The sequence below is a fragment of the Vanessa atalanta genome, chromosome 25, assembly GCF_905147765.1.
Source record: "Vanessa atalanta chromosome 25, ilVanAtal1.2, whole genome shotgun sequence".
In the NCBI taxonomy this organism is placed as follows: Eukaryota; Metazoa; Arthropoda; class Insecta; order Lepidoptera; family Nymphalidae; genus Vanessa; species Vanessa atalanta.
In genome coordinates, this window is record NC_061895.1 from 8,048,666 (window position 1) to 8,073,689 (window position 25,024).

The 25,024-nt window shown below is 32.7% G+C and overlaps 1 protein-coding gene across 4 annotated transcripts in view; it reads right to left on the reverse strand.

The window, feature by feature from the left end:
* The window catches only part of LOC125073759 (chloride channel protein 2), a 72,453-nt gene that overhangs the window by 17,121 nt on the left and 30,308 nt on the right, over positions 1-25,024 (reverse strand). For 3 of the 4 annotated variants that reach the window (XM_047684788.1, XM_047684789.1, XM_047684787.1), the window contains exons 1-7: positions 23,246-23,492; positions 5,153-5,315; positions 4,443-4,565; positions 3,977-4,105; positions 3,225-3,358; positions 2,562-2,718; positions 236-324 (exon numbers count right to left, since the gene is read on the reverse strand). In XM_047684788.1, coding sequence (XP_047540744.1) covers positions 236-324; positions 2,562-2,718; positions 3,225-3,358; positions 3,977-4,105; positions 4,443-4,565; positions 5,153-5,315; positions 23,246-23,323 — 873 coding nt within the window. In that variant the 5' untranslated portion in view covers positions 23,324-23,492. Of the gene's footprint in view, positions 1-235; positions 325-2,561; positions 2,719-3,224; positions 3,359-3,976; positions 4,106-4,442; positions 4,566-5,152; positions 5,316-23,245; positions 23,493-25,024 lie in introns of those variants that run through there. The other variant, XM_047684790.1, reaches the window with a different exon arrangement.

Here is a 25,024-nt window from a genome sequence, read left to right on the forward strand (position 1 = left end):
GCGCACTGGAGACATTACTGTCCCCGTAACAAAAGTTATAATAGTAATATTAAAGTTAGTAAATCACTATGCGCAATTTTTTAAGTTAAAACTTATAGTAAGGTCGACTATGCTTCATGTTTCCCACAACTGGGTCTCTTGTTCTGGCGTTTGGTTTGGAGCGTATTCCACAACACTGTTCCTTACGGATTTATTGATTCTCCTGTGCTTATAATATCTTTTAAGTATTGCTTACGATAGCGCTGCAGCACGCCGCGAAGAATCCACGCCAGTAGTTTCTGACAGCGAAGTATGTCGTCGTTACCTCGATCGAGAATAGAACTCCTGCAATATACAATACAATAAATTAGTATAACTTCTTGTATCAAAAATATAAGTATAGTGCACTCTGAAGTTTGAACATTCAAGTGAAGCAACAGTTGCCTAAATTAGAATCTTTTAAAAAAATAAAACGCTTTTGAGGTTTTTTAACAATAATTCTATCGAAAGTACCGATAGCATATGAATGTTTTTATATTACATGCAAAACGTTAATGTTATTGAAAGCTTATCCATAAATATGTTTATATTTTTATAGCTAGATTTTGTATACTATCGTTTGTATCAGAGACAAAAATGAAAAAATCTTTTTTGTGTTTCATAGCAAATTAATCAGTCCAAGTACTTTACATACTTTACATTGAACTTGTTCTTCTTTTATATATATTTTAAATTGTTCGTTGTAATAAATAAATTATAATTAATTAATCAATCGGGAAATATAGACTATAGAGCTAAAAAAACACGGGATTCACGGCCGCCATTAACACTAAGAAAATTCGGAATTAATAATGATATATAATGTTCTTCTGACGCTACACATTGAAGAGAGAGTGGTAACCGTAAACATCAACCACTATGATATAATTATATTTTATTTCTCATTTAAAAGTGAGTATATGTTTCTATGTATGATATATATTTATGTATAGCATTAAATGTACATTGTTATTTTGTAAGTTTGCACGTGTCAACCTATTAATACGATCCGTGTTTATTATTATTTTTTTCCTTTCTGAATGAGCTTGAAGTAATCTCTGAGCTCTTTAAGGGATAAGCATTCTCTTTGATATATTTAGCATATTTTCATTATTTTATTACGTATAATAAAATGTAAGATAATTAAATAAAATTGACACATTTTAAACAAATGACAATCTTCGTTAAGATTCGTCACACGACATAAATAGCTCAATCAAGAGCTAATGAAGAGATCTATAATTTAAAATAAATCCAGAATATTCTAGACATTTCTGAAACGTTTTAGACGGCACTAGTGGCACGGTTAATTGGAACTGCGTTGTTGCTATTTACAGCCGTTAAATATTTCAAAACAATTGCGTTATTTATACAGCTTCTCCAATGCGTGTTGGTACAGATATGACAATTATTGTGAAATTGGACACATGTACATTTTCGCACGATTTCTTCGCCGCAAGAGATGAATTACAAACATTAAGCCGCAATCATCGGTTAAGGTTCACGCTTCCTAACCACTTAGCCAAGTCCTCGGCCACGGCCAGCTAATGTACTTAACCCTATTACTGGATATACCCCGCGTTCTCCTTGCTAATACTACGTCCGAATCTTAAAACATTTGTCAACAACAACTGGACTTCGTTTGACGCACATAGTTTTTGGTTAATAATCCAGAGTTAATATTAAATATATGTAAAAGAAATGAGACATAAAGAAAAATAAAATTCATATGTTCCAGTCGTTAATAAAATCGGTCTTCTTTGGAAGTATTCGCTTCTATAATTAAACAGTAATTACTGCTTTCCCAATTGATAAACATAAATGACATGTTAATTTTTTTTACATATTATTATGTAGTGTAATTTTAGTAGTTTAAGATGACAAAATAAAATCACGTTTTACAATAATTCTCCAACAAATATATTTTACAATCTCTTGCAATCATCTCATTATTTCTCGTGACAGATCAATCTTTAAAAAAAAAATGAAAGTAATGTATTTGTGCCAGTCTTAAACAGTGTGTCAAATGACATTTTATTAATTAAACTTTAACTAATTATAACAATAATGTAAAATAAATAGTTTCGATTATATTATTATATATAATAATATGGTATAATTAATTATGGTATGTAATTTAATAGGTGACAAGTGTAAATAGGGTATGTACTGAGTAACTCCGTGTCAGAGTTTATGATTTGAACCAATAAAACATTTTTTTTTATAGGTCATAGATAGGCAGACGAGCAAATACGCCACCTGAGGGTAAGAAGCCACCATATACATTGGCGCTGGAAGATATATTAACCATTGCTTATATCTCACCAATGCGCCACCAACCTTGGCAGCTCAGATGTTACGTTTGTGCCTGTAGTTACACTGGCCTATCCTTCAAATAGGAACACAGTAATTCTAAATATTGGTGTTGGGCGGTAGTACGTGACAGACAAAGGGGCTGGCTTAAAGCCCTACCAGCAATTAGTGTATGTTAGAATATTTTGACTAGTTTTAATAGGTAAATAAAACTTGGTCAACTCGCTTACCCCCAACAGGCGCCGCGAAACAAGAAGCCACTCCGACAGCGCAGGCTGCTGCCAACATTTCGGTGGTACGGGACTCGTTGCTGTAGATACCTTGGAAGGTGGTCACCAGTTTTGATAATAACGTAGCCACCATCGATGCTATGTGAACTGATGGTCCCTGAAAAAGTAAAAATATATATTAAGATGAGATAAAGGATGCTATGGAGCTCCGAAACCGTAATCAAATTCGATATCTTTTATATATAAAGTTTTTCCATTGATATTAGACTTAAAGAGAGTAGCTAATTTAATTTTTTTTTCGGTGATTATACATAATACCAAAATTTTGCCTACAAATCAAATCCAACAGATACCTTGAATTTTTTTTATTAAAATAAATAAATATTCTAAATAATCAAATATTCGTAACCGAAACCACCCGAAACAATCGGATATTCTGAAATAATTTCGTATCCGTAACGGTATCTGAAACCGGTATAATCCATATTCATAACATCCTGAATATTAAGTAATATATGCTTATAGTATAGTAAGTTTATAAATGTAAGAAAATGTGGTTTTTTAAACATGATCGAAATTGAACAGCGACTTGTCTCCTTATACTGAAGGCTGTGTTGAATTTGTATTAATTATTCTTCGGGTGAAAACACTTATTGTATGTACCTCTTTACCGAGTGGTAGACCAGATCCAAGGGTAGCGGTGAGTCCGATAACTTTTGAGATCATTGCCCTGAATGTGAGATACTCCTTGAGGTGGACCCCCCTTAATATAGTCTTCATCTCTGGTATACCAGAACCTTTAAACAAATTACAATATACAACATTATTAAACTTTTCGTCGCTTTTATTGTGTATATTTTTAAGTTTTTTTTTTTATGATATCGGTAGGCGGACTAGCAAATGGGCCACCTGATGGTAAGTTGTCACCACCGCCCATAGATAATGACGCTGTAACAAATATTAACCATTCCTTACATCACCAATTCGCCACCAACCTTGGGAACTAAGATGTTAAGTCCCTTGTGCCTGTAGTTACACTGGCTCACTCACCCTTCAAACCGGAACACAACAATACAGAGTACTGCTGCTAGGCGGTAGAATATTTAGTGTTTTTAACAGAACAATTAACTTTGTCATTACACAATCAAATTATACAATTTAATAAATTATTTCGTCAAAGTAATTAAATGTTTCGTATCGCCGCATTTTTCAAATAACGCGAAAAAAAAAGTGTTCCACTAGGACTTACTATTGGACCCATTATTTACAATATTTGCATTAATGCGAAAAATGGGTTTAGCTTAAAAATATACGTTGAACTTTGTCTTATTTTTGTTTCTAATTATGTAATCATTCATGAAGTGCTGTGTGAAGTAGATTGGTACTTTAAGAACTATCAAATAAGGACAACATACCGATACTCTGTGCGGCAACAATGTGGACAAAACCAGCTGCGAATAGGATGAGACACACGGGTAACGAAACCCACGCTATGTATTGACTAAATGTTGACGTCGCTAAATCTTTGTACATCCACATGCGAGCTGAAAATATTAATATTACAAAGACTGTAGCTGAAATTTTTATTTACCCAAACATTTATATATATGATAGATTCTACAACATTAAGTCTTTGAATGTACGAGTGTAAATTTACCTGATTATCCTGGAGACAGCGTGAAAAAAGTATATATTTTTTAACCATAACATTTAATATTAAGCAGATTTATATATTTATAAGTAATTAATAATTATCAATTGATATAATTTTTTCTTAAATTTAATTAAAATTAAAGTAAAAAACTTATGTGATTATAATAATTTGACTATAGCAATATAGGTTGATGAGTCAGTAGCTTTATTAACACATAGCGATCTTACCATTATTACAAACAGCAATGCCCTTGTCCATGGCGAAATTGAGAACAGCCATGATGATGCCCAGCAATGCCAGGAACACCCAGTCTTCACCGAGCCTCGCGAAAGTGTGCCTCCAAACGTACCCTAACAAACTTCATATCATTGATCATTTACCATAAGGATTTTAATAAAAGACATTTCATACATTAATGACGTTAAGAAAGATTATTAAAATATATAAGTATGAAAAGGTACCAGACTAAACTGAAATAATTATTGTTTGAAACTTAGTGTAGGTACAATTTACAATGTCACTTGTTGCTTATTAAGTTTAAATCAAGAGAGAGTGAGAAAGAAAGTGAGAGAGGGGGAGATATAATTAATGAAAACTAGAGATTTAACTGCCTTAAAGATCCAAAAGTGGTTTTCTGTCGCAAATTCCGCTGGAAAAGTAGAATTAATTGTGACATTGGTATTATTTACGCACCCGTTCCTCGCCACTCATGAATAGCAGTTGGTCCTGCGTCTGAACACTTTCTGGTCGTATCGGCTATTCAGATTGCGAGAATGAGGAAATAGATAGTGCCCTTGTGTTTGAGTATACACTTTAGTTATATAATATACCATGCATAAGTGGTCATCCTCTAGAATGACCATCGCTACCGAAATTGATCACTAAGACATCACCATCATCAAAACAATTATCAATTTATCATTACTTCACGCCTCACCTATTACTTTGAAGAATTTCCCTCTAGGTCGATGTTTGCCCGTCGCTTCGAGTTCCTTCTGCCGGAGTTTGTCATCTTTCCGTCTTCTTTTCCGAAGCCTCCTGAGTCTTCTCGCTTCTTCTCTGGCCGCTTCACTTAGGTCGCGTTGGTAGCGACCATACATCTAAAACAAAATTGAGATTAATTAGTTTTCTAGTAATAAAATACGTGTTATTTGTTAACAACATATACGAAAATTACGAAAGTAACAGTTTCTTAAATGCTACTGCTAGGCTTAGTAATCTTCTTTTGAGAAGAGCGTTTGGAGCTCATTTAACATAATGCTGCTTAAAGCTAGTTAATACACTTCTGTTTGGGTCATTCGAAATTTAAAGATTGCTGCGATGTTTTTTTTTGGCGCAGATTTAAATTATAAACACAAATAAATCACTAGAAAATGCAGTTGTACTTGTCCGGATTTGGACCCACTAACAACCAATCTTCGACGTATATTCACGTGTCCAAACTGACCAAACATATCCTCTATCATCTCTTCTTGAATCACAATTTAAATTTTAATTATAAATTATTCTGATATAAGAAATGAGGATTTGATACCACAACACGCCTTCCTCTTTCTATTATCTCTTCATAATCCATATTATCATTAATTAATGACTTTAATTCTTCATCATTATTAATTTGAATAATGATTTAATTTAATGATGATTTAAAAGAAACTTGCAAATAAGCATAATAACTAGGGTCAGTATGAATTTCCTCTCCCTAACTGAAGATTATTTCGAAACTGCGGCTGAAATGTAAGCTAACCTTGAATCCAGGCTCTGTTTGCTATAGATATGAACCAGATAATCGCAAGTGTTTACGAAAGATAAATGATTGCTACTTAAGCAAGTAGCTCTAAGACCAAGAACGATAATTAAAATCAAAGTACCGTTATGGCAATTATCTACGAGTACTTATGTTTTTTTTTGGAAAATGGTTTCGTTCATAAATACGATTAAAGGTCATCACTGATATCAGCATGTATTCCAAAGATTCAACTTTACTTGGATTACTTGGCAGGACCGGTCATTATTGAAAATATGTTGACATACATATCTATAACAATATTATAAATGCAACAGTAAATCTGTCTGTCGGTTGCTCTTTCACGGCTGAAGCACTGAATCAAATTTGATGAAATTTGGTGGATGAAGCGACCCTAGCGAAGCCGAAGACGACAACTAGTTCCCAATAATTGCATGCATGCATTTTTGAATTCGCTTTAGATTATGATAAATAACGAATACGAATTTAACGCTTTTTAGTTCTTGTATTGAATTTGAATTGACCAATATTAAAATCTGCATTGTTTTTTTTATAATGTATCCTTGTGATTTAATAGATTCTATTATTAAGTGGATATAGAAGATTTTAACAGAATGCCGCATTATGTCTGTTTTTATTATACTTAAAATATTTAATATTAATATTTTTCCTGATGAATTGAACTCTGGAGCCTTTAAGAGTAGAGTGAACAGGTTTCTTTTGGATGGGCATCCAACACCTTCGTCTTCATCTACACTTTCCATCAGGTGAGAATTTTTTATTATTTTGAAACAACATACTTAGGTTCTAAAGTTCAAAAATCAAGATTTCTATTTTTACGATGTCACCTGAATTAAAATTTAGTGCTTTTTCCATTCTGTCTTATAAGATTCACAGTCAGTACTGTTCGTGCTTTTAGTGTATTTTCTTATTGTTTGGTGGAATTTGGTAGATTTATGTGCCTATTGTTTTTATTTCCAGATAGTATCACAATTAAAACTTCTGGATTTCCGTTTAGTTTACTTAGTTACAAGGGCTTTGCAACCCCGTCTGGGTAGCAACCACTCATTATGGAGATGTAAGGAATGATTAAAATTTCTTACGACGCCGATGTCTATAGGCGGTGGTGACCATTTAACATTAGGTGGCCAGTTCGCCTACCTATGTCATAAAATCGTCGATTCCAAGCAGGAAAGTTTCTCTCCTTGTAGTTATTTTAAAGAAAATTTGGTATAAACCTTTGCAACGTAGGACTATATTTAGGAAAGGTAGACCTATCTGCACTTTCTAAAAAGTCTAATGCCAAATATCAATATACTGTAACAAAATAACTATATTTCGGGTTGAAGAGTGACTACAGCGGTAAGGATAGAAATTGAAATAGTTCCAGAATAAATTACATACACAAACATACGCGGAAACTAAAGAGCCTTCGTGTTTTTGAGTCGCTCAAAAGATAAATATTTTTAATACATATTATTATTTGATTTCTTATTAAAAGTAGAAAGGAAGCTAGAAACTGCAATAAGTCCATTCTCTAATTATGATTCAAATTTTAAAATTAAATGCTTATCAGATTTTCATTATTTGATATTTTAATTATTCCTCGAGTAATGAGGCTATCGAAGTATATAATTTTGTTATAAATCCATTTATCGTAATATTTGGAGCATTAGTCACGGTACAGTTAGAACGGTTTATTAAAAAAAAGTTTAACAGATAATTTATTTTAAAAGTATAGTGTTCTCTGTCTGCATCTGTGATATAATAACTAAATTGTAAGTATCTTATATATTATTATTGTAATATTTATAAATTTATCTAGAGACTAAAATTCACGATATTCTTTCAGCCTTTTGCCGTTCACTGCTGCACGAAATCCTCTCCTATAAAACGCCAACCCGCCAGATCTTGAGAAGCCCGCGTCTATTCCGTTTAATGTTTAATATTTAATAGTTATATTTAATAGTCTAAATTAAAAATGCAAGTAGGGGCACGCTTTTTTGTTCATCGCCTCATTGAAAGACTTCAAAACCAACATGCATAAAACTTTTACGAGAAGCTGGACTGCTAGTGTGAACGAGCCTTAGAGACACAGTTTCAATGATCTTCGAAGGTGTTAAACAAATTAACATTATCCAATGTCATTGGGTTGATGCACGAAGAGTTTCAATTGTAAATATTACCTTTGACTTGTACAACTATTATTTAATCAGATTTTTTTGTAAATTATACAAATATATATACGAAAATATTAATAATATTCTTAGTAGTCTCATAACTACTAAACCATTACTTCAATCGAAACTGAATATTAATCGGAGATTATGAGCTAAAACCCACAAGCACTACAGGCACATTTTCATGGCAAACGAGCAAAAGGCTCACCTGGTGGAAAGTGACGACCACCGCCCATGGATATCTGCAATACCGGGGAGCTTGCAGCTGCGTTGCCGGCGTTTACTAATAGCGTTTATAACACATATCATGCTCGGCGTTGGAGGGAAACATGGCGAGGAAACCTGCATGTATTTGATGTAAGCCGTACGTATCCACCAATTCGAATTACAGCAGTATCTTGAAGCAGACTTAACCATGAACCGAAAGCCTTAGCATTGACAGACTATAAAATAATATAAGTACAAAATATTCTTGGTGGCAGGACTCTGTGAAGGCCCGTCTGGGTAGGTACCACTCACTCGTCAGATATTTGCCGCCAAGCCACTGTTCGCAGTATTGTTTATTATTATTGTATATGAAAACATGAAATCTATACTTGTCAAAAAAAAAAAAATATCCCGTTGAGTTTCTTTCGCCGGTTCTTCTCGGGTCCGAGGTGTTAATTTCCGAACCGGTGGTAGATTTTTGACTATCAATAAGCGAGTGTAATCACTTCCATATTGAATAAAGATTTTTGACTTGATTTTGTTCCAATTTGAACGGTGAGTGCTGGCTCACTCACTGTGGCTGCAGGCACGGGGACATAACATCTAGGTTCCAAAGTTTGGTTGACGATGTAAGAAATGGTTAGTATTTCTTACAGCACCATTGTCTATGGGCAGTAGAGCACTTACCACCTTATGGTAATTGGCCCGTCCGTCTAACTATACAATACATATATTTTTAAGTATTGTCAATCTGTTACTATCCGATTGTAATCGTTGTTTACATAACTTGTAGTGCCTTTATTAAAGACTTCAATGTGAAATTAATTCAAGGCTACAGTAAAAAGCAAGTCGTAAACGTAAAAGACGCTCTTTGTTAAAACTTACTATAATATATCTGCTAATAGTCTTACGTTATGAGCGTCCTATTATAATTTAAATGTCCTGCCGTATTTATTCTCAAGAATATCTCAGAGTACATGACAATAATATTCTAGCTTATAGTGACGACTTTGTGAGGAATTTAAAATGAGTACAGCGAGTGAACATCACCGTATACGAAGAAACGTGCTTACCGGGTATATGTCTTTTAACTCCCGCCATCAAGATACCCGATACTCTTGACGGATTTCGATCACTTTATTCTCTCACTCTGATAATTCGATGGCAAATTCGACAAGACCGCAAAAGGGGTCGGGTGCACTAACGGCTATTCGTTTTTGTCGTTGACGTGTCATCTCTGCAATCTCCAGAGTCCCTGAGTCTACTGAGAAATTCTTGACAGAAATACCCCATATGTTTTTATGACTTTCAATGGTTTTAACTCAGTACCTCGGAATCTGTGGCCTTACGTTCTGTTCATATAAATTGCGTTATCTCAATTGATTTAATCTACGTCACTAGTTTTTAACAAGATATTGGCTTTAGGCAATGTTTAACCAGAACTTAAAAGTAATACCAGATTAGCTGGCAGATTAAAATGCTTCGTTCACCTTGGGAAAACGTAAGGCATGGGCAAATATTTGATTTTACAATATTAACAGAGAATGGTCAAACAACAGATAAGATTATTAGATTGAATTAGGCGAGAGCTCTTATTTCGAGAAGTTTAAATATTTGTAAGAACAGAATTTCGCCATCATTCGAATAATGGCCAATTCTCATAATTAATGCTTGAATTTTTTACTAAAATTGTAGCAGCTGTAAGACTTACTTCGCTGAGCGTAGTTTTTTTCAACCACGATATACTTAATTGCTACTGGACGATAATCATTTTTCCTATAAACGAGATTATTTTATGGAACTTCCACACTGGCTCCATTCGTTTTTCAAAATGCTCCTATTTGTTTATTTCTGTTTTATGTGGCAACAGAATATACTATTTCTTTCTCACTTCTTTTATAAGATAGGGAAATGTTGCTAGCATTTTTGCCACCATTCCACGCGATCTTGATTTGTAAGGTAACTATTTTTAATTATTATTTATATATAATTAAGGCCTTAATGTAAATATTTAAATAATATTAAAACTTCTCATACGATTATAATAATAGCGGCACTAAATGACGAACTCTGAATATAATGCAATATCGTTTAACATTTTTGTATTACGCAATTATAAATGAGTTTATATCACATAGTATTCGATGATTACCATACAGGATAAATAATATTATAACCATCGTATTTAATAATCTTTGATTGTCAGAAAAGCGTATCTATTGAGTTTCTTGCCCGTTCACCTCGGTAGAATATACATTCCATACCGATTTCAGCTTGAAATTTAAATTCATGTTAAATGACGATTCAAAAGATCCCAAATGCTCGTAAATAAAGTATATTTTGATTTTAATTTCATCTACTAAATTGGTATATATAGACTAGCAATTATCCCAATAACGTGAGTATTCTCTTATCATCTCTTGTCAATACATAATGCCTTAAGTTACAGATGCAACGTCCTTAGCCAGATCGTTTACTTCCGCTGCACTTCATCCTAATTCTGCTGACGCCACTGTTTTAATTCAATACGATTTTCAATTTACCTCATCAGTTTAACCTATTGTATTCATATCGATTTAAATGATACATGCATAATTCAATCGTTAGTGGGAAATCGATGCAATATCGATGCAGGAAAATCTATAGACCCTGTCCAATTCAACGTATATGACAGAAGGACACATTCGATTTATGAAAGGTTGCGCTTGTGGTGAATTTTAAAACAGCCTCTGTATAAATGCATATTATAATTTTATACGTATGTGTGCGTATAAAATTATAATATGAATTTTAATCGTGTGTATGTTTCTTGTGAAAATTTTATAGGGAATCTTAATTTAATGGAATTTATTTGGATACTTGGTGGTAGGGCATTGTGCAAGCCCGTCTGGTGTTCCGATTTAAAGGGTGAGTGAGCCAGTGTAACTACAGGCACAAGGGACGTAACATCTTGGTTCCTAAGGTCGGTGGCGCATTGGTGATGTGAGGAATAGATAATATTTCTTACAACGCCATTATCTAATGGGCAGTGGTGACCACTTACCATCAGGTGGCCCATTTGCTAGTCCACCCACATATATCATAAAAAAAAATGTTATTAATAGGCGATGTAGTGTATATGGCTTTTTGAAACTAATTATTATAATAGATATATATTTAGGTAGCATAGACGAACGAAACAAAAATAAACTTGTATAGTCGCTTACTATTATTCTGAAATATATTTTTTGATGAGTTTAATTTACTGATGCACTTCTTGATAAGGTATTAACTTAAACTAGGCAGTACACGTTGGAGACAGAGAAATAGTTTTCCGTGACAAGAGATTAGCATTGTAGCAGGAACTTATTTATACACAAATGTTTAGCTGAGGAATTGCTGTGATAAATCTTGAGTGATTCTACGATAAGTAAACACTTTAAATTGTATTAAAATTACAAATATGCGTCAAGCGTCATCGTTATACATATAGTTATATTTGCTTATATAGTGCAAAGGCTGACCAAATGTGAAATGAACCAAAGAGAATATACTAAAAAATATCAATACCAATACTTAACACACACAATCAAAACATTTATATATAATTATGATAAAAGTAATCACACATATTCGAGATGGCGTAAGGGGTTGAAAATGTGTACATGTTCACCTTAAAATTGGTTTCTTACAGGCCATACAACGTTGGATATTCCGAATTTCCACGAAACGACGTCCATCACCACGTGCTACGTCACGACGCCGTAACCTTACACGATGACGTCATTACATTTTTATGTGTTACTAGCGGCCCGTCCCGGCATCGCACGGATGGACATAAGATTTTTTTTATATATAATTACCTGTTTTTTTTTTATTTCTTTTTAAAATGCAGTATCACATTATATATTTATACTTACAATCCGAATTTGTTCATCGTTTTTGTTTATTCAAGTAACGTATTTAATCTTAAGGGAAAAAGTTTTTTTTTGTTATTCCTATGACTTATTAACTTCGTAATATCTGTAGAACGGAATAACCGATTTAAACAATCCAAAAACTAATCTATATTAATTGAAATAGTCTCGAAAACAATGTGATTTATTTGGATAAGGATTTAAATATAAGGATGAATAGCATGGTCTTATTTTGGTCGGTATTTCTATTAACTTATAAAATGTTAAAAGTGGTTATTATTATTATTTTTTTTTTATTTATTTCTTAGTAATAATACAATATTGTTAGCAATTTTGTTTGTTCTCACCAAGCTATTAGGCTTGACGGTGAGACGCGCTCATTTTGTTTAGAATACAAAAATAATGGTTCATAATAAAATTAAAAAAAAAAAAAAAATTAAAGAAAAAAAAAAATAAAAAAAATAAAACATAACATCTTCTTCTTAAAAACTTAAAAGTAAATCAACACTATAACTTATTTTTAATATTATAAAGACACAACGATAATAGTTTGACATATGGTATCACGAAGTTTATATTGATATGTTCTTTAATATTGTAGAACATACTTTTGTTCTATCATCAATAGTTTCCGCAGCGTATGCGACGAAAGTCGTTTTAGGGCACTTTTTTACGACTTGGGTTACGTTACTAAGTTTTAGTAAGGAACCCTAATAATTTCTACCAATAAATATAAACCTATGTTACTCAGGGTAAATGTAGCTTTCCATTGGTGAAAGATTTTTTTAAATCGGCGCAGTAGTTTTTGAGTTTATTCTTTACAAACATACACACACACAAAAATACATATTTTTCCGCTTTATAATAGTAGTGTACATTTAAGAGCTAACGGTAACAATGAATCAAAAACAAAAACAAACGAAAGTCTAGCATCCTTTAAATGAACCGAATGTCAACCTCTAAACTACAGGATGCGGAATCAATTAACGATTTTCCTAATTAAAGTCACGTAGATGTCACGACTGCATATGTAAATGAAGAAACAAATTTTCCTTGCTCACTATTCAAGTCGTACCTACTACCGTATCATTTTGATAAAAAAATACATGGTGTGGTATCTGCTTCAAACCCAGGCAAGCACCGCTGAATTTTCATGTGCTCAATTTGAGTTTGTAATTCATCTCGTGCTCGGCGGTGAAGGATATATAGATAGGTACATAGCATTCGCTCCAATAAAACGCCAGATTTTTTATTATTATTTTATTAGTTAGTTAGCGATTTTTACATTGGTCATTCTTACAACAATTATAAGCCGAGCAAGAGAGAAAAATTAAAGTTTGTAACATGCACACATGCACAGCTTACTATAATAAAACAATTTATTTGTCACTGACTTAAATACTAATCCACTCTTGAATTACCTTGCAACTAATAGATTATCGAACCTCCTTCCTCTGTTTTTATTCATCGTATAAAAAACTTTTTAGAGAGTGTAACTTTTTAACATTTTACAAATACTAAAATCGTTTTAGTAAGTATTTGTTGTTATTCGATTAATAAACCTTACAAATGAGATGCACGTGCAATATTTAAATATTGCTTCCATCTCATAAATAATGGGCAAGTGGGAGTCGAACTCGCGCACGAATAGATCCGTACCATTACCTATAAACACGAGAAATAATCCTGTCTGTTGTGTAACCACTTAAATATATATTTTATTCTGTTTTCAGTATTTCTGAAATTTTAGTATCTGTAAAAATTTTAAGTGTCTAACTATCACGGTTCATGAGATAGGCGGATAGACGGACGGACGGACAGCGGAGTCTTAGTAATAGGGTCTCGTTTCACCCTTTGCATACGGAACCCTAAAATAACCATATTTTTTGTTGAAAAATCTCTTTTGTTGATATGTGTTTGTGAGTACTGTTTGTACCACAAAACTTACCATTGAAAATCAATGCTCCCTCAAACATCCGTACTTGGTTCCTTTTAGTTGCAATGGATACTTTTTTGACAATATATATCATTACCATTTTGTCGTTTGCGTTGTAAAATACAAGGAGAATTATATATTTTGGTATTTTTCAATCATATTGCGATCGCTGTGAAAATTATGTGTTGTTATATAATTTGTAAGTCACGATTTGTTTGTTCGCTTGCTTAATAACCGAGATGTCGATGCGGAGATGACGATATCACGTTATTAGTAATTATTTGAACGTGTTAATGTTATAAAGGATTACGTTTGTGTTTTTTCTTTATTTAAGTAAAAGCACCTGATTGGAAAATTACGAATAACCTTATTATGATCTATTTAAATTTATAAATACAAATAAATACGAGCTTATTTGTTTGTATGGCAATTGTGTTACCTAGTATAGTAAAACCATAATTTAATCTAAATTCCGTAGCGGTGGTAGCTTCACTTAATATAGTTTGTAGTATGACGATACAAAAGTGCTTGTAAAAGCCTAATGAATAAAGAAATATTTTGATTTTTGATATAGCCGTTTCAACTATTTTATAAAAAAAAAATAGTGAAAATTAACCATATCTTAGATCATAAATACGAAAAGAACTATGATGATGTTATCTCTGTGCTTGTAATTGCACTGGCAGAATAATATTAAATAAGCTGTTTGTCATGGTAGTATCTGTCTAGACGGGCTTACGCAGAGCACCCCCCCCCCCCCACCAAGCACTATTAAGATTTCGTCAAATCAAATTATATAGGAGCTCTTTAGAATTTTCATTTTACAGATTCAAATTAAATTCAGTTGATAGATTATGAATATCGTATTTAAATAAACATTTATAATCATTCCACACGACTAGCGAGGCGTACAGACGGCACGTTCACGACGTGTACTATCGTAAAAATAATTAACACCATATTACGACAGTATATTAATATTCTCAAAGATTTATCTCGTTGTAATTGTTTTGTATCGAAACCAGTTGATAGAACGTCTAGACTTAATGATTGTTTTATAGTATACTAGTTGCCGCCCGCGGCTTCACTCGCGTTTAAGGGGGTTGATTGTCATGTGTTGGACAAAAAAAGGAAGTTTTTTTCAGCGAATCCGGCTTTGTTATTGGGTTTTTCTGTCAATATATTCTTAGCAGCATCCTAGTTTTAAAACTGGCACAGTTTCACACCTCGGAAGGCGTCTGCGTCGGCGTCTGCGTAGCCTGCGCCTGATCTCTTTTCAGTCGTATAAGATGCCATTCCATCGAATTATGAGAGTAACGGAAGATGAAATGTTTAGACAAACAGTTGCGCATTATAATACGGTATTCAGAAAAGCACTTTTAGCTTTAATCATTATTAACACCGATTAAATGTTTCAAGTAAATTGTATTAATTAAATATTATAACCTGTAATTGTGTCACCGGATCACTCAAGGGAAACTCGACTAAATTAAATCACACTCGAGTTTCAAAGCCTCGTATCCTTTACCGTGTGAGCGGCTTAAGACAATTGCTCGAGCAATTGTGAAATTTACCTCATCACGCCGTATATCCTTCCCTCCCACGGGATGCCGATGCTGTGAATTGACTAATGAGGGACCGAGACGGCTCAGGTGTTAACGATCCTGACATTTAACGTATCATGTCTCAAAGTTCTTCTATGAAGATGAAATTAAGTTAAAATTATTTAAAAAACGCTGCGTGCTCAACATAACAATATGATTTTTTGCAAGAACTTAATTAGTAATTACATATGTATGCTATTGATTCATGTTTTATTTAAATTATTAGTAACGAGTGGATTTTGAGTAAAAGTGGATTCGAATTATTTATAAAATACCTTTATGAATGTAATCATGGTCGCACTATAATTTAACACGGGAGGTCGGGCCATTCTTTCATCCCAAACAAGGAAAACATTCAATTAAACCACCTAAACTAAATTGTACTACGCATGCGTCAGCAGGAAATAACGTCTTGTGGTCAGGAATTTAGACAATAACGTGCGTATGGTGAGTATGCGTTAATATTAATTTACCCTGTTATTTTTCAATGTTCAAGACTTTTACCATTTAAAGGTTTAATAAAATAAAAACACTACATTATTAATGTTCCATAACTAGGCTCTATTTTTTATTTGGAGCACAATTGCTTTGTGCAAGCCCGTCTGGTTAGGAACTTATTACTTATACTACGACTAAGAAGCACTACTTAGTGTTGTTGTGTTCCGGTTTGAAGGTTAAGTAAGCCAGTGTTGTTACAAGCACAAGGGACATTTCTTAGTTCCCAAAGTGGCGTAGCGTAGCGTATTGGCGATGTGAGGAATTAATTATATTTGCCACAGCGTCAATTTCTACGGGCAGTGATACTCCAAATTATAATTAAAAAATAATCCCGCTTCGATTTTAATACTCTACATTAACAGCCTGTAAATTTCCCACTGCTGGGCTAAGGCATACGGAGCATATTCCACCACGCTGCTCCAATGCGGGTTGGTGGAATACACATGTGGCAGAATTTCGTTGAAATTAGACACATGCAGGTTTCCTCGCGATGTTTTCCTTCACCGCCGAGCACGAGATGAATTATAAACACAAATTAAGCACATGAAAATTTAGTGTTGCCTGCCTGGGTTTGAACCCTAAATCATCGGTTAAGATGCACGCGTTCTAACCACTGGACCATCTCGGCTCACTTAATAATTTAATACTCTAATATTATTATTATGAACCAATCCTGTAGTATTAACACTTACGTCATTTATCAGAGAACAGTTCTGTAAGTTTATTTGTTTCTAAGTTACTTGTAAACATTGTAACCTAACTTGCAATTTGAGTGTCTAAGCTAATAATGCATATACAATGCTATAGTTTCCTAGCCATCAGTGACGAAACATGCAAGCAGGTAGCCTCCCAGACATCGCGTGTTATCCTTCATTACTCTCAAGTTCAACTGAATCCATTTAATCGACAGGATCTGTATAACGTGGATCTTTTTTAGACATTGTATAGAGAACATCTATAGCTTAGTTATTATTATTATTATTATTATTATTTTAAGACTTTTGCTGTCCACTGCTGGACGAAAGCTTCTCACATAGAATGCCAACTCTCGATCTTGGACAGCCCGTATCTATCCCGTACCTGCCACCTTTTTTAAATCGTCCGTCCATTTCGGCATAGAGCGTCCTACACTAGTTTATATAGTCAATTATTATTCAACTAAATAATGTACACAGCTATTTTCTACCTATTTTTAATCGACAGTTTGAAGGTTTCAAGAAATATTAACGAAATAAATACTTCCTATATGATTCAGCAAATAGTTTTCAGGAAGTGCTATGACTTAACAGAAATGTATATCAGATTTTTGAAGACTGTTATAGTTTTTAGACTGACTATTCTTTTGCAGAATGTTTATCAAAATTTTTCGACTTATCAAAATTTCGTAACTTCAAGAATAAAAAATGGATGTTTTAGAAATTTATATATAAGCAAGGTTTCAAACTGTAGATTGCTTTAGGAAACCAATTCAGCATTGTGATCACTGTGTGACCCTGTCTCGTCAGGTCTAATGTTCTTGACAGTGCACTGCACGCAACACCAAGCATTACCGCATTGAGGAAACGATAATGAGGTGACCACGAAGATGCCTTGACTTTGCTCTTAAATTTGTCCTTTTGATAAGGATTGTATTTTAAATGATTTTTACTAACTACGTGGTACCAAATAAAGTAATTTTAAATATTTCAGTTATCGTCGCTAGTATGAATATAATATATATATAATATTTTTTTTTTATATTTTCGGTTAATATCCTGGTAAAACTTCTCCATAAAATTCCGATTTTGAAGAAGTATAATTGAATTTTATTCGAGTGAACACCTAAAGAGCATTTTTCTAGTATTAGTTTGGCTCGCTTTGTTCATTACTGGACTTTATAGATGAAGTTTAATTTTATATACATTTTTAGTAAAGCAGCGTTATAATTTGAATTTTCAGTTGATTACATTTTATAGCAACACATAACTGTGTTAATTTATGGTTGAACAGAAGACTAGAAAATAGTGAAATTTTGTCAGCGTTTAAAATAATAATTTACAAAAAACCTCATAGATATTATTTTTCTCTTATGATATTCTGACCCGTTATCCTTAACTCTGAAGTCTTCTAATGCTATTTATTTATTATTTTTATTCATTTATACAATATTGCTTAACATGTAAATTAGAGTTGACTTCAGAGTAAAAGAAAAAAGGTGTACAATGGCGGTCTTCTCGCGTATAACGATATCGCATATAACGTCTGGTGAAGGATTATTAAGCAGTTATTATATTTTAGGCTACATCGATACAGTCAATCGCTATCCCTTTATGTGGTTTTCATAGATTTTTAGCCAAAATTTTGACGATACTTGGTGGTAGGGCTTTGAGCAAGCCCGGCTGGGTAGGTACCACCCACACATCAGATATTCTACCGCCAAAAAACAGTACTCTGTATTGTTGTGTTCCGGTTAGAAGGGTGAGTGAGCCAGTGTAATCACAGGCACAAGGGACATAACATATTATAATGCTTTAAATATGTTTAGAGATTTCAGTATTTCGTTTAATCTCTACAAAAAAATAGTCATAAGATATGTCAATAATTTCCTGTAGTGTTTAAAGAAACGGCTGTTTAAGATCGAATATACTAAGAATACAACGATAGCAAAAAATGTATTAACTTAATGTACGAGGCCTTGAAAGTTATAGACTTGACTAGAAGATGGAATGTATAATACGTAGTTTTATAGCCACTTAGTTATCTTATTTAATAACACAAAATGACCTGAGAAAACTCTAAAATACTAATGGCCAATATTCTTTATATTTCCGCGTAATGTAGATTTATCTTCTGAGAGACTAGCAATTAAAAATATAAACGTCTTAACAACCAGTATCAACTTAGTACCCCTACAGTCTGCCAAATCCTTTCAAGTTAGTTGACACATTATGCCAACCATGAGCAAAAGTGATTGAGAGTAAGTTGATGAGTTATAGTTACTACCATAAACAACCATAAGATGTAAACGAAAGGTAATATCGAGGCCATAATTCGATAGTTTGACCGGCGTGCATTAGAGTGTATCTTTCATAGCTGCGGATATCTGGATATAAAACGCCATTAAATTATTTGACCCAACGTAAATTCGGCCTTGGGAACTATACTTATATATGTAATCTAATCACTAGACCACGATGCACTTAGTTTTTTTTACATACATTTGACATATGAGCCTAATAAAGTATACCATTAAATATATTACTCTATTTAAGTCTGTGTAAGTTATATATTTCGACTGGTTACCGAGTCGTTAAAACTAAATACACCGCCTCTAAAACTGAAATGGTCTTGAGTAATTTTTAAGTTATAATAGATTTACATGAATCATTATAACCAAGGAATAAGTAGTTTTAACTGATTTGTTATGAACAATTGAGATTTAGATGTTCCCTGTAAGTTTAGGTCCTGTATTTTTTCGGTAAATCCCCCGATGTATTTGTCTATGTCTGTATTCAGTTTCGATTAGGTCTGTGGTTTAGTAACGAGAGTAATTTTCGTATAAAATATAAGCCAATCTTACAGTTGCTCTTAAAAAGTCACTACACAGAAATAGTTTAACAATCAATAATGAAATTTTATCGTAATTCAATTTAAATATCTTTATTTTTCGACTTAATCTTAGCAGAAGTATTTATAAATTTTAAACATATGGACAAAAAATTATATGCGTCATTCCTGTTCATTGTAAGAATATATATGTGATCTGGTACCATGTTAAACGAGGGGGAATCTTTGCTGAGGGAACATATAGAGACTGTTCCTTTTTTTATTGGTCACCTGATGGTCTTCAACACCGCTCATACACTTCGTCTGTAGATTATTATAACGGTCCCTCACATCACTAGTGCCACCATCCTTTAGAACTAAGATGTTATGTCCCTCGTGCCTGTAGTTGTACTGACCCTTCAAACCGGAACTCGATACTAAGTGTTTTACGGTGGAATATCTTTACTTAATGTACATACATTATGCCACGATTATTAAATATTATTATCATTCATTTCCAGTCATGTGACGAGTTTTGTTGTATGTTTACGTAATTAGTGATTGTTTATTTGCATACGATACAGTATCGGTCACAACCGACTAGAACGTGCATAGTAAATAATTATTTTATTTAGAATTTATAATTTAATTAATATTATTTTTTATTGGAAATAGTTTCAGGAGGCAGTTCACCTGCCTCCTGAAACCTAATGCCTCCTAAATCCTAATTATGTAAAATTCGATTCCATGATAGTTCAGACTTTTTTCTTTCTTCGAACACGATCGTCCCCACTTATTTAAAAAAAATGTAATAAGTCATACAGGTATTTTTTTCCTAACTAGTAGGTCTTCCTGTTACTATTAAGATATACGTGTTATGCTTTTAAATTGGATACATCAATTTGAATTGACCAGCACAGAACTCAGTTATTAATCTTTTTAGTTACTTATAGTATTTATAATAATAATAACGATTTTTGTCATCTATATAATGTTGTATTTAATCTTATAGACTCCTGCTTGAATGCGTGTAAATGTACGGTTTGGTGAACACAATATGAGCCGACTATGATTTATTTCATCAGAAATATTTTCGTTTACTGTGAGCACCAGATTAATTTATTAAAAAAATATTAAATTATTTTACAATTTAAGCAAAAAAACTCAGTTATGTCTCAGATTCGAAGTGGTTATCTTCGATTAAGTTCCAAGTAGTCTCTCACTAGACTATCTGAGTTCACCTGCACGTATATCAAGAATAGAAAAACCGAAATCGTAAACAGAAAAAACACAATACGCGAAAGTCTTCGTTTAATAGTTTTTTTAAGCCCAGCAAAAGAATTATTTATAAAACTCAAGGACTTTACAATTGTAACGTAAAAAACTAAATCTCGCAATATCCAATTACTTTTTTTTTATCACAATTAACATCAATTTCAAATAAGTCGAAGTCAAACACGGTTGCTGAACATCACATGATCAATCAAAGCGTCGAATATTATAATTAGTACCATTAGAGCACAAATTACCGCCGATTTAACGCACTTCGGCTTTAATGCTTGTGCAAATAGACAATCACGTGGCAGCTGGAAATAATGGAAGCCTACCTACCCCCCTAGTACTCCCACTTTTATCTAGCTTCGTCGTTTGAAATAACATTATTAACCGACTTAAAAAAGGAGGTTATTTGATTGTATTTATTTTTTTATGATCGGCGCCTCAGAACGTTGCCATTTTTTTTGGGTAGGTATACTTCCCGATGGAAGTCAGTTATTTTTGGTTAATATTTGATATTATTTTTATTAAACATCTATTTTAATCAATGAGGAACCGTATTTTTGTAATGTCTTACTAAAAAAAAATGCTTAACCAATATAAATATGAAACATACTTTAAGACAGAGTGCGTGAAGAAAGAACCTTCAAACTAAGTCATGTACGCACTACCCACGGCGACCACATGCTCAAATCATCTTTACTTTCAGATGCCATAAAATTATCCCACAGATAAAGTCAATTTAACGGAGATTGAAATAAAATTATAAGAGAAATAGCGCATCGGTTTACGGGCCGCCTAGCGATGTAAAAAGTGGCAAGATCTATCCTGACCCCTTGGGCTACGTCCCCACTCCTAAGAGTGATAAGCTTAAAAGGTGGGGTAAATAGGAATATTACTAATACCTTAATTAATACGGGACATTGCTAATATTCTATTTAAAAAAAATAATAATAATAATCATCCGAAACTATAGGTCCGACTGACTGAAATTTAACATAGAAAATAAAATCGCGACATACGACGCTCAATAAGAAAGGATTTTTGGAAATTCAAACTTGGGCGAAATGTAGTCCGAAACTCTATATGAATTTAACCCGTACAAAGTCGGGACGGCCAACTAGGTAATTATATAAACAAATTCCGTAATGTTTATGAAAGTAGTAGTTTATTTTTTAATGTAACTTATATATAAATTAATTTATTGTAAATAATTACGTATAAAAGTAACAATTACTATTACTTTTGGGAATTGTGTTGAATAAAAAACTTCAAAGATCGAAGCCAACATCGTTCACATATGTATATCCTTCAACATACAACATTTTTCTTGCAAACAAAATCCTAAGGAACATAAATCTATAAATGTATATGTATCATTATTATTGATCATCCTTTTTCGTGGTGGTTAGGCTTTGAAAGCCTGTCCTGGTAGGCACTAACCACTCATCCCTTATCCTACCGCCAAAACAGCAATACTTAGTTTTTGATTGTTGCGGTTTTAAGGACGAGTGAGCCAGTGTAACTACAGGCACAAGACACATAAAATCTTAGTTCCCATGAGGTATGATTAATGTCTCTTACAATACCTAAGGGCAATGGTGCCTCTTACCACCATTAAACTATGATAATTAATTTCGAAGTTTGAGTTAATAAATAATAATCTATTGTGAATTCATGTGAGGGGACTTAGTTTCACAATATTTAGTGATAATAGATTTATATGAGAACTAAACATCGGCCAATGTAATAAATATTTCGACTTAACCATATTTTTTTTTTAATAAAAAAAAAAATTATTTAGATTTCAATATAGAGAACTATAATGACTAGGAATTAGCTGAGTGACTGAGAAGTGACTATCGTTTAAAATTTCATAAAGATAAATTTTAGTTTAAAAACTATTTATTTTATTTTGTAACTTTTTTAACTATTGACTCCGCCCGGTTTTATCACCTTAGGTCGTACCGTGATGTCAAATACTCTATATTTATTTATTTATTTATTAATCAAATAGTCTATACCCTTTATAAAGAATTTTATAATCTTTTTTTTAATTTTATTAGACACCTAATCGGAATTAAAGACTATCTCTTTAACTATGTAAAGTGTAGATATCACCAGCGAAGTTCGAAATTGAGTTTTTCATAATGTCTACTCACCAAGGTCCCCAAGTAGCTGTGCCCGATCTCCTCCTCCGACGTATCTCCGGAAACCAGGGTTTGTTTTTTTAATTTCATTTTTCACTAAATATCGACACTTATAATTTATATTTTTTAAGCACTCGATTTTATTTGAAAAACATTTGTGTTTGGATTAGGGATGCCCTTGCTATTGTTTTTAGAATATTAGTTATTTATCGATGTCGAAAATTTTCAGCGTTTTTTAATTTCGATTTGTTTTTTTATAATGAATATAATGTAAAATTTACGTAAAATAAATATTTTATTGTAAGAATGATTACTACAATTATTTTATCGCACGTAAAGCAACACACTATACATATTACGATTAATTTTAAAATTACACTATTTTCATTTTTTTTATTCCTAACTCCCGAGCCTACGATCTCGGAGTGTCGGTTCAGGTAGACTGACCTATCATAACCATCTCCACTCCCGCGCAAATGCACTGAAAATCTGAAACTTAAGACGCGGCTACACGAGAGGAAATAGTTCACACTTGGTCATTACATATTTAACATAATGTATAGTGTAACTTGAACCTCTTATTATCTAATACTTTGTAACCAGTATATGGGATATCCCATATACTCGTTTCATGGGATTATTTTATCACTTATCATATGAGTTTAATATGTATAATACTTTACTAAACTCAGAGTAAAAACATATTAATAAATACGTGTTATATTATAACACTGTAAAGGAATATATAAATGATAGAAGATTTTGGCGTTTTATTTGATTATCTGTGTATATTTATACGAATATGTTAAATGTAATTTTATTTGTGTAATGACAAAAGAAACTGAGTTTCTGTCGCGGGTTCTTCTTAGTTCAGAGTGTTTTATAAAAGTAACAATTACTATTACTTTTGGGAATTGTGTTGAATAAAAAACTTCAAAGATCGAAGCCAACATCGTTCACATATGTATATCCTTCAACATACAACATTTTTCTTGCAAACAAAATCCTAAGGAACATAAATCTATAAATGTATATGTATCATTATTATTGATCATCCTTTTTCGTGGTGGTTAGGCTTTGAAAGCCTGTCCTGGTAGGCACTAACCACTCATCCCTTATCCTACCGCCAAAACAGCAATACTTAGTTTTTGATTGTTGCGGTTTTAAGGACGAGTGAGCCAGTGTAACTACAGGCACAAGACACATAAAATCTTAGTTCCCATGAGGTATGATTAATGTCTCTTACAATACCTAAGGGCAATGGTGCCTCTTACCACCATTAAACTATGATAATTAATTTCGAAGTTTGAGTTAATAAATAATAATCTATTGTGAATTCATGTGAGGGGACTTAGTTTCACAATATTTAGTGATAATAGATTTATATGAGAACTAAACATCGGCCAATGTAATAAATATTTCGACTTAACCATATTTTTTTTTTAATAAAAAAAAAAATTATTTAGATTTCAATATAGAGAACTATAATGACTAGGAATTAGCTGAGTGACTGAGAAGTGACTATCGTTTAAAATTTCATAAAGATAAATTTTAGTTTAAAAACTATTTATTTTATTTTGTAACTTTTTTAACTATTGACTCCGCCCGGTTTTATCACCTTAGGTCGTACCGTGATGTCAAATACTCTATATTTATTTATTTATTTATTAATCAAATAGTCTATACCCTTTATAAAGAATTTTATAATCTTTTTTTTAATTTTATTAGACACCTAATCGGAATTAAAGACTATCTCTTTAACTATGTAAAGTGTAGATATCACCAGCGAAG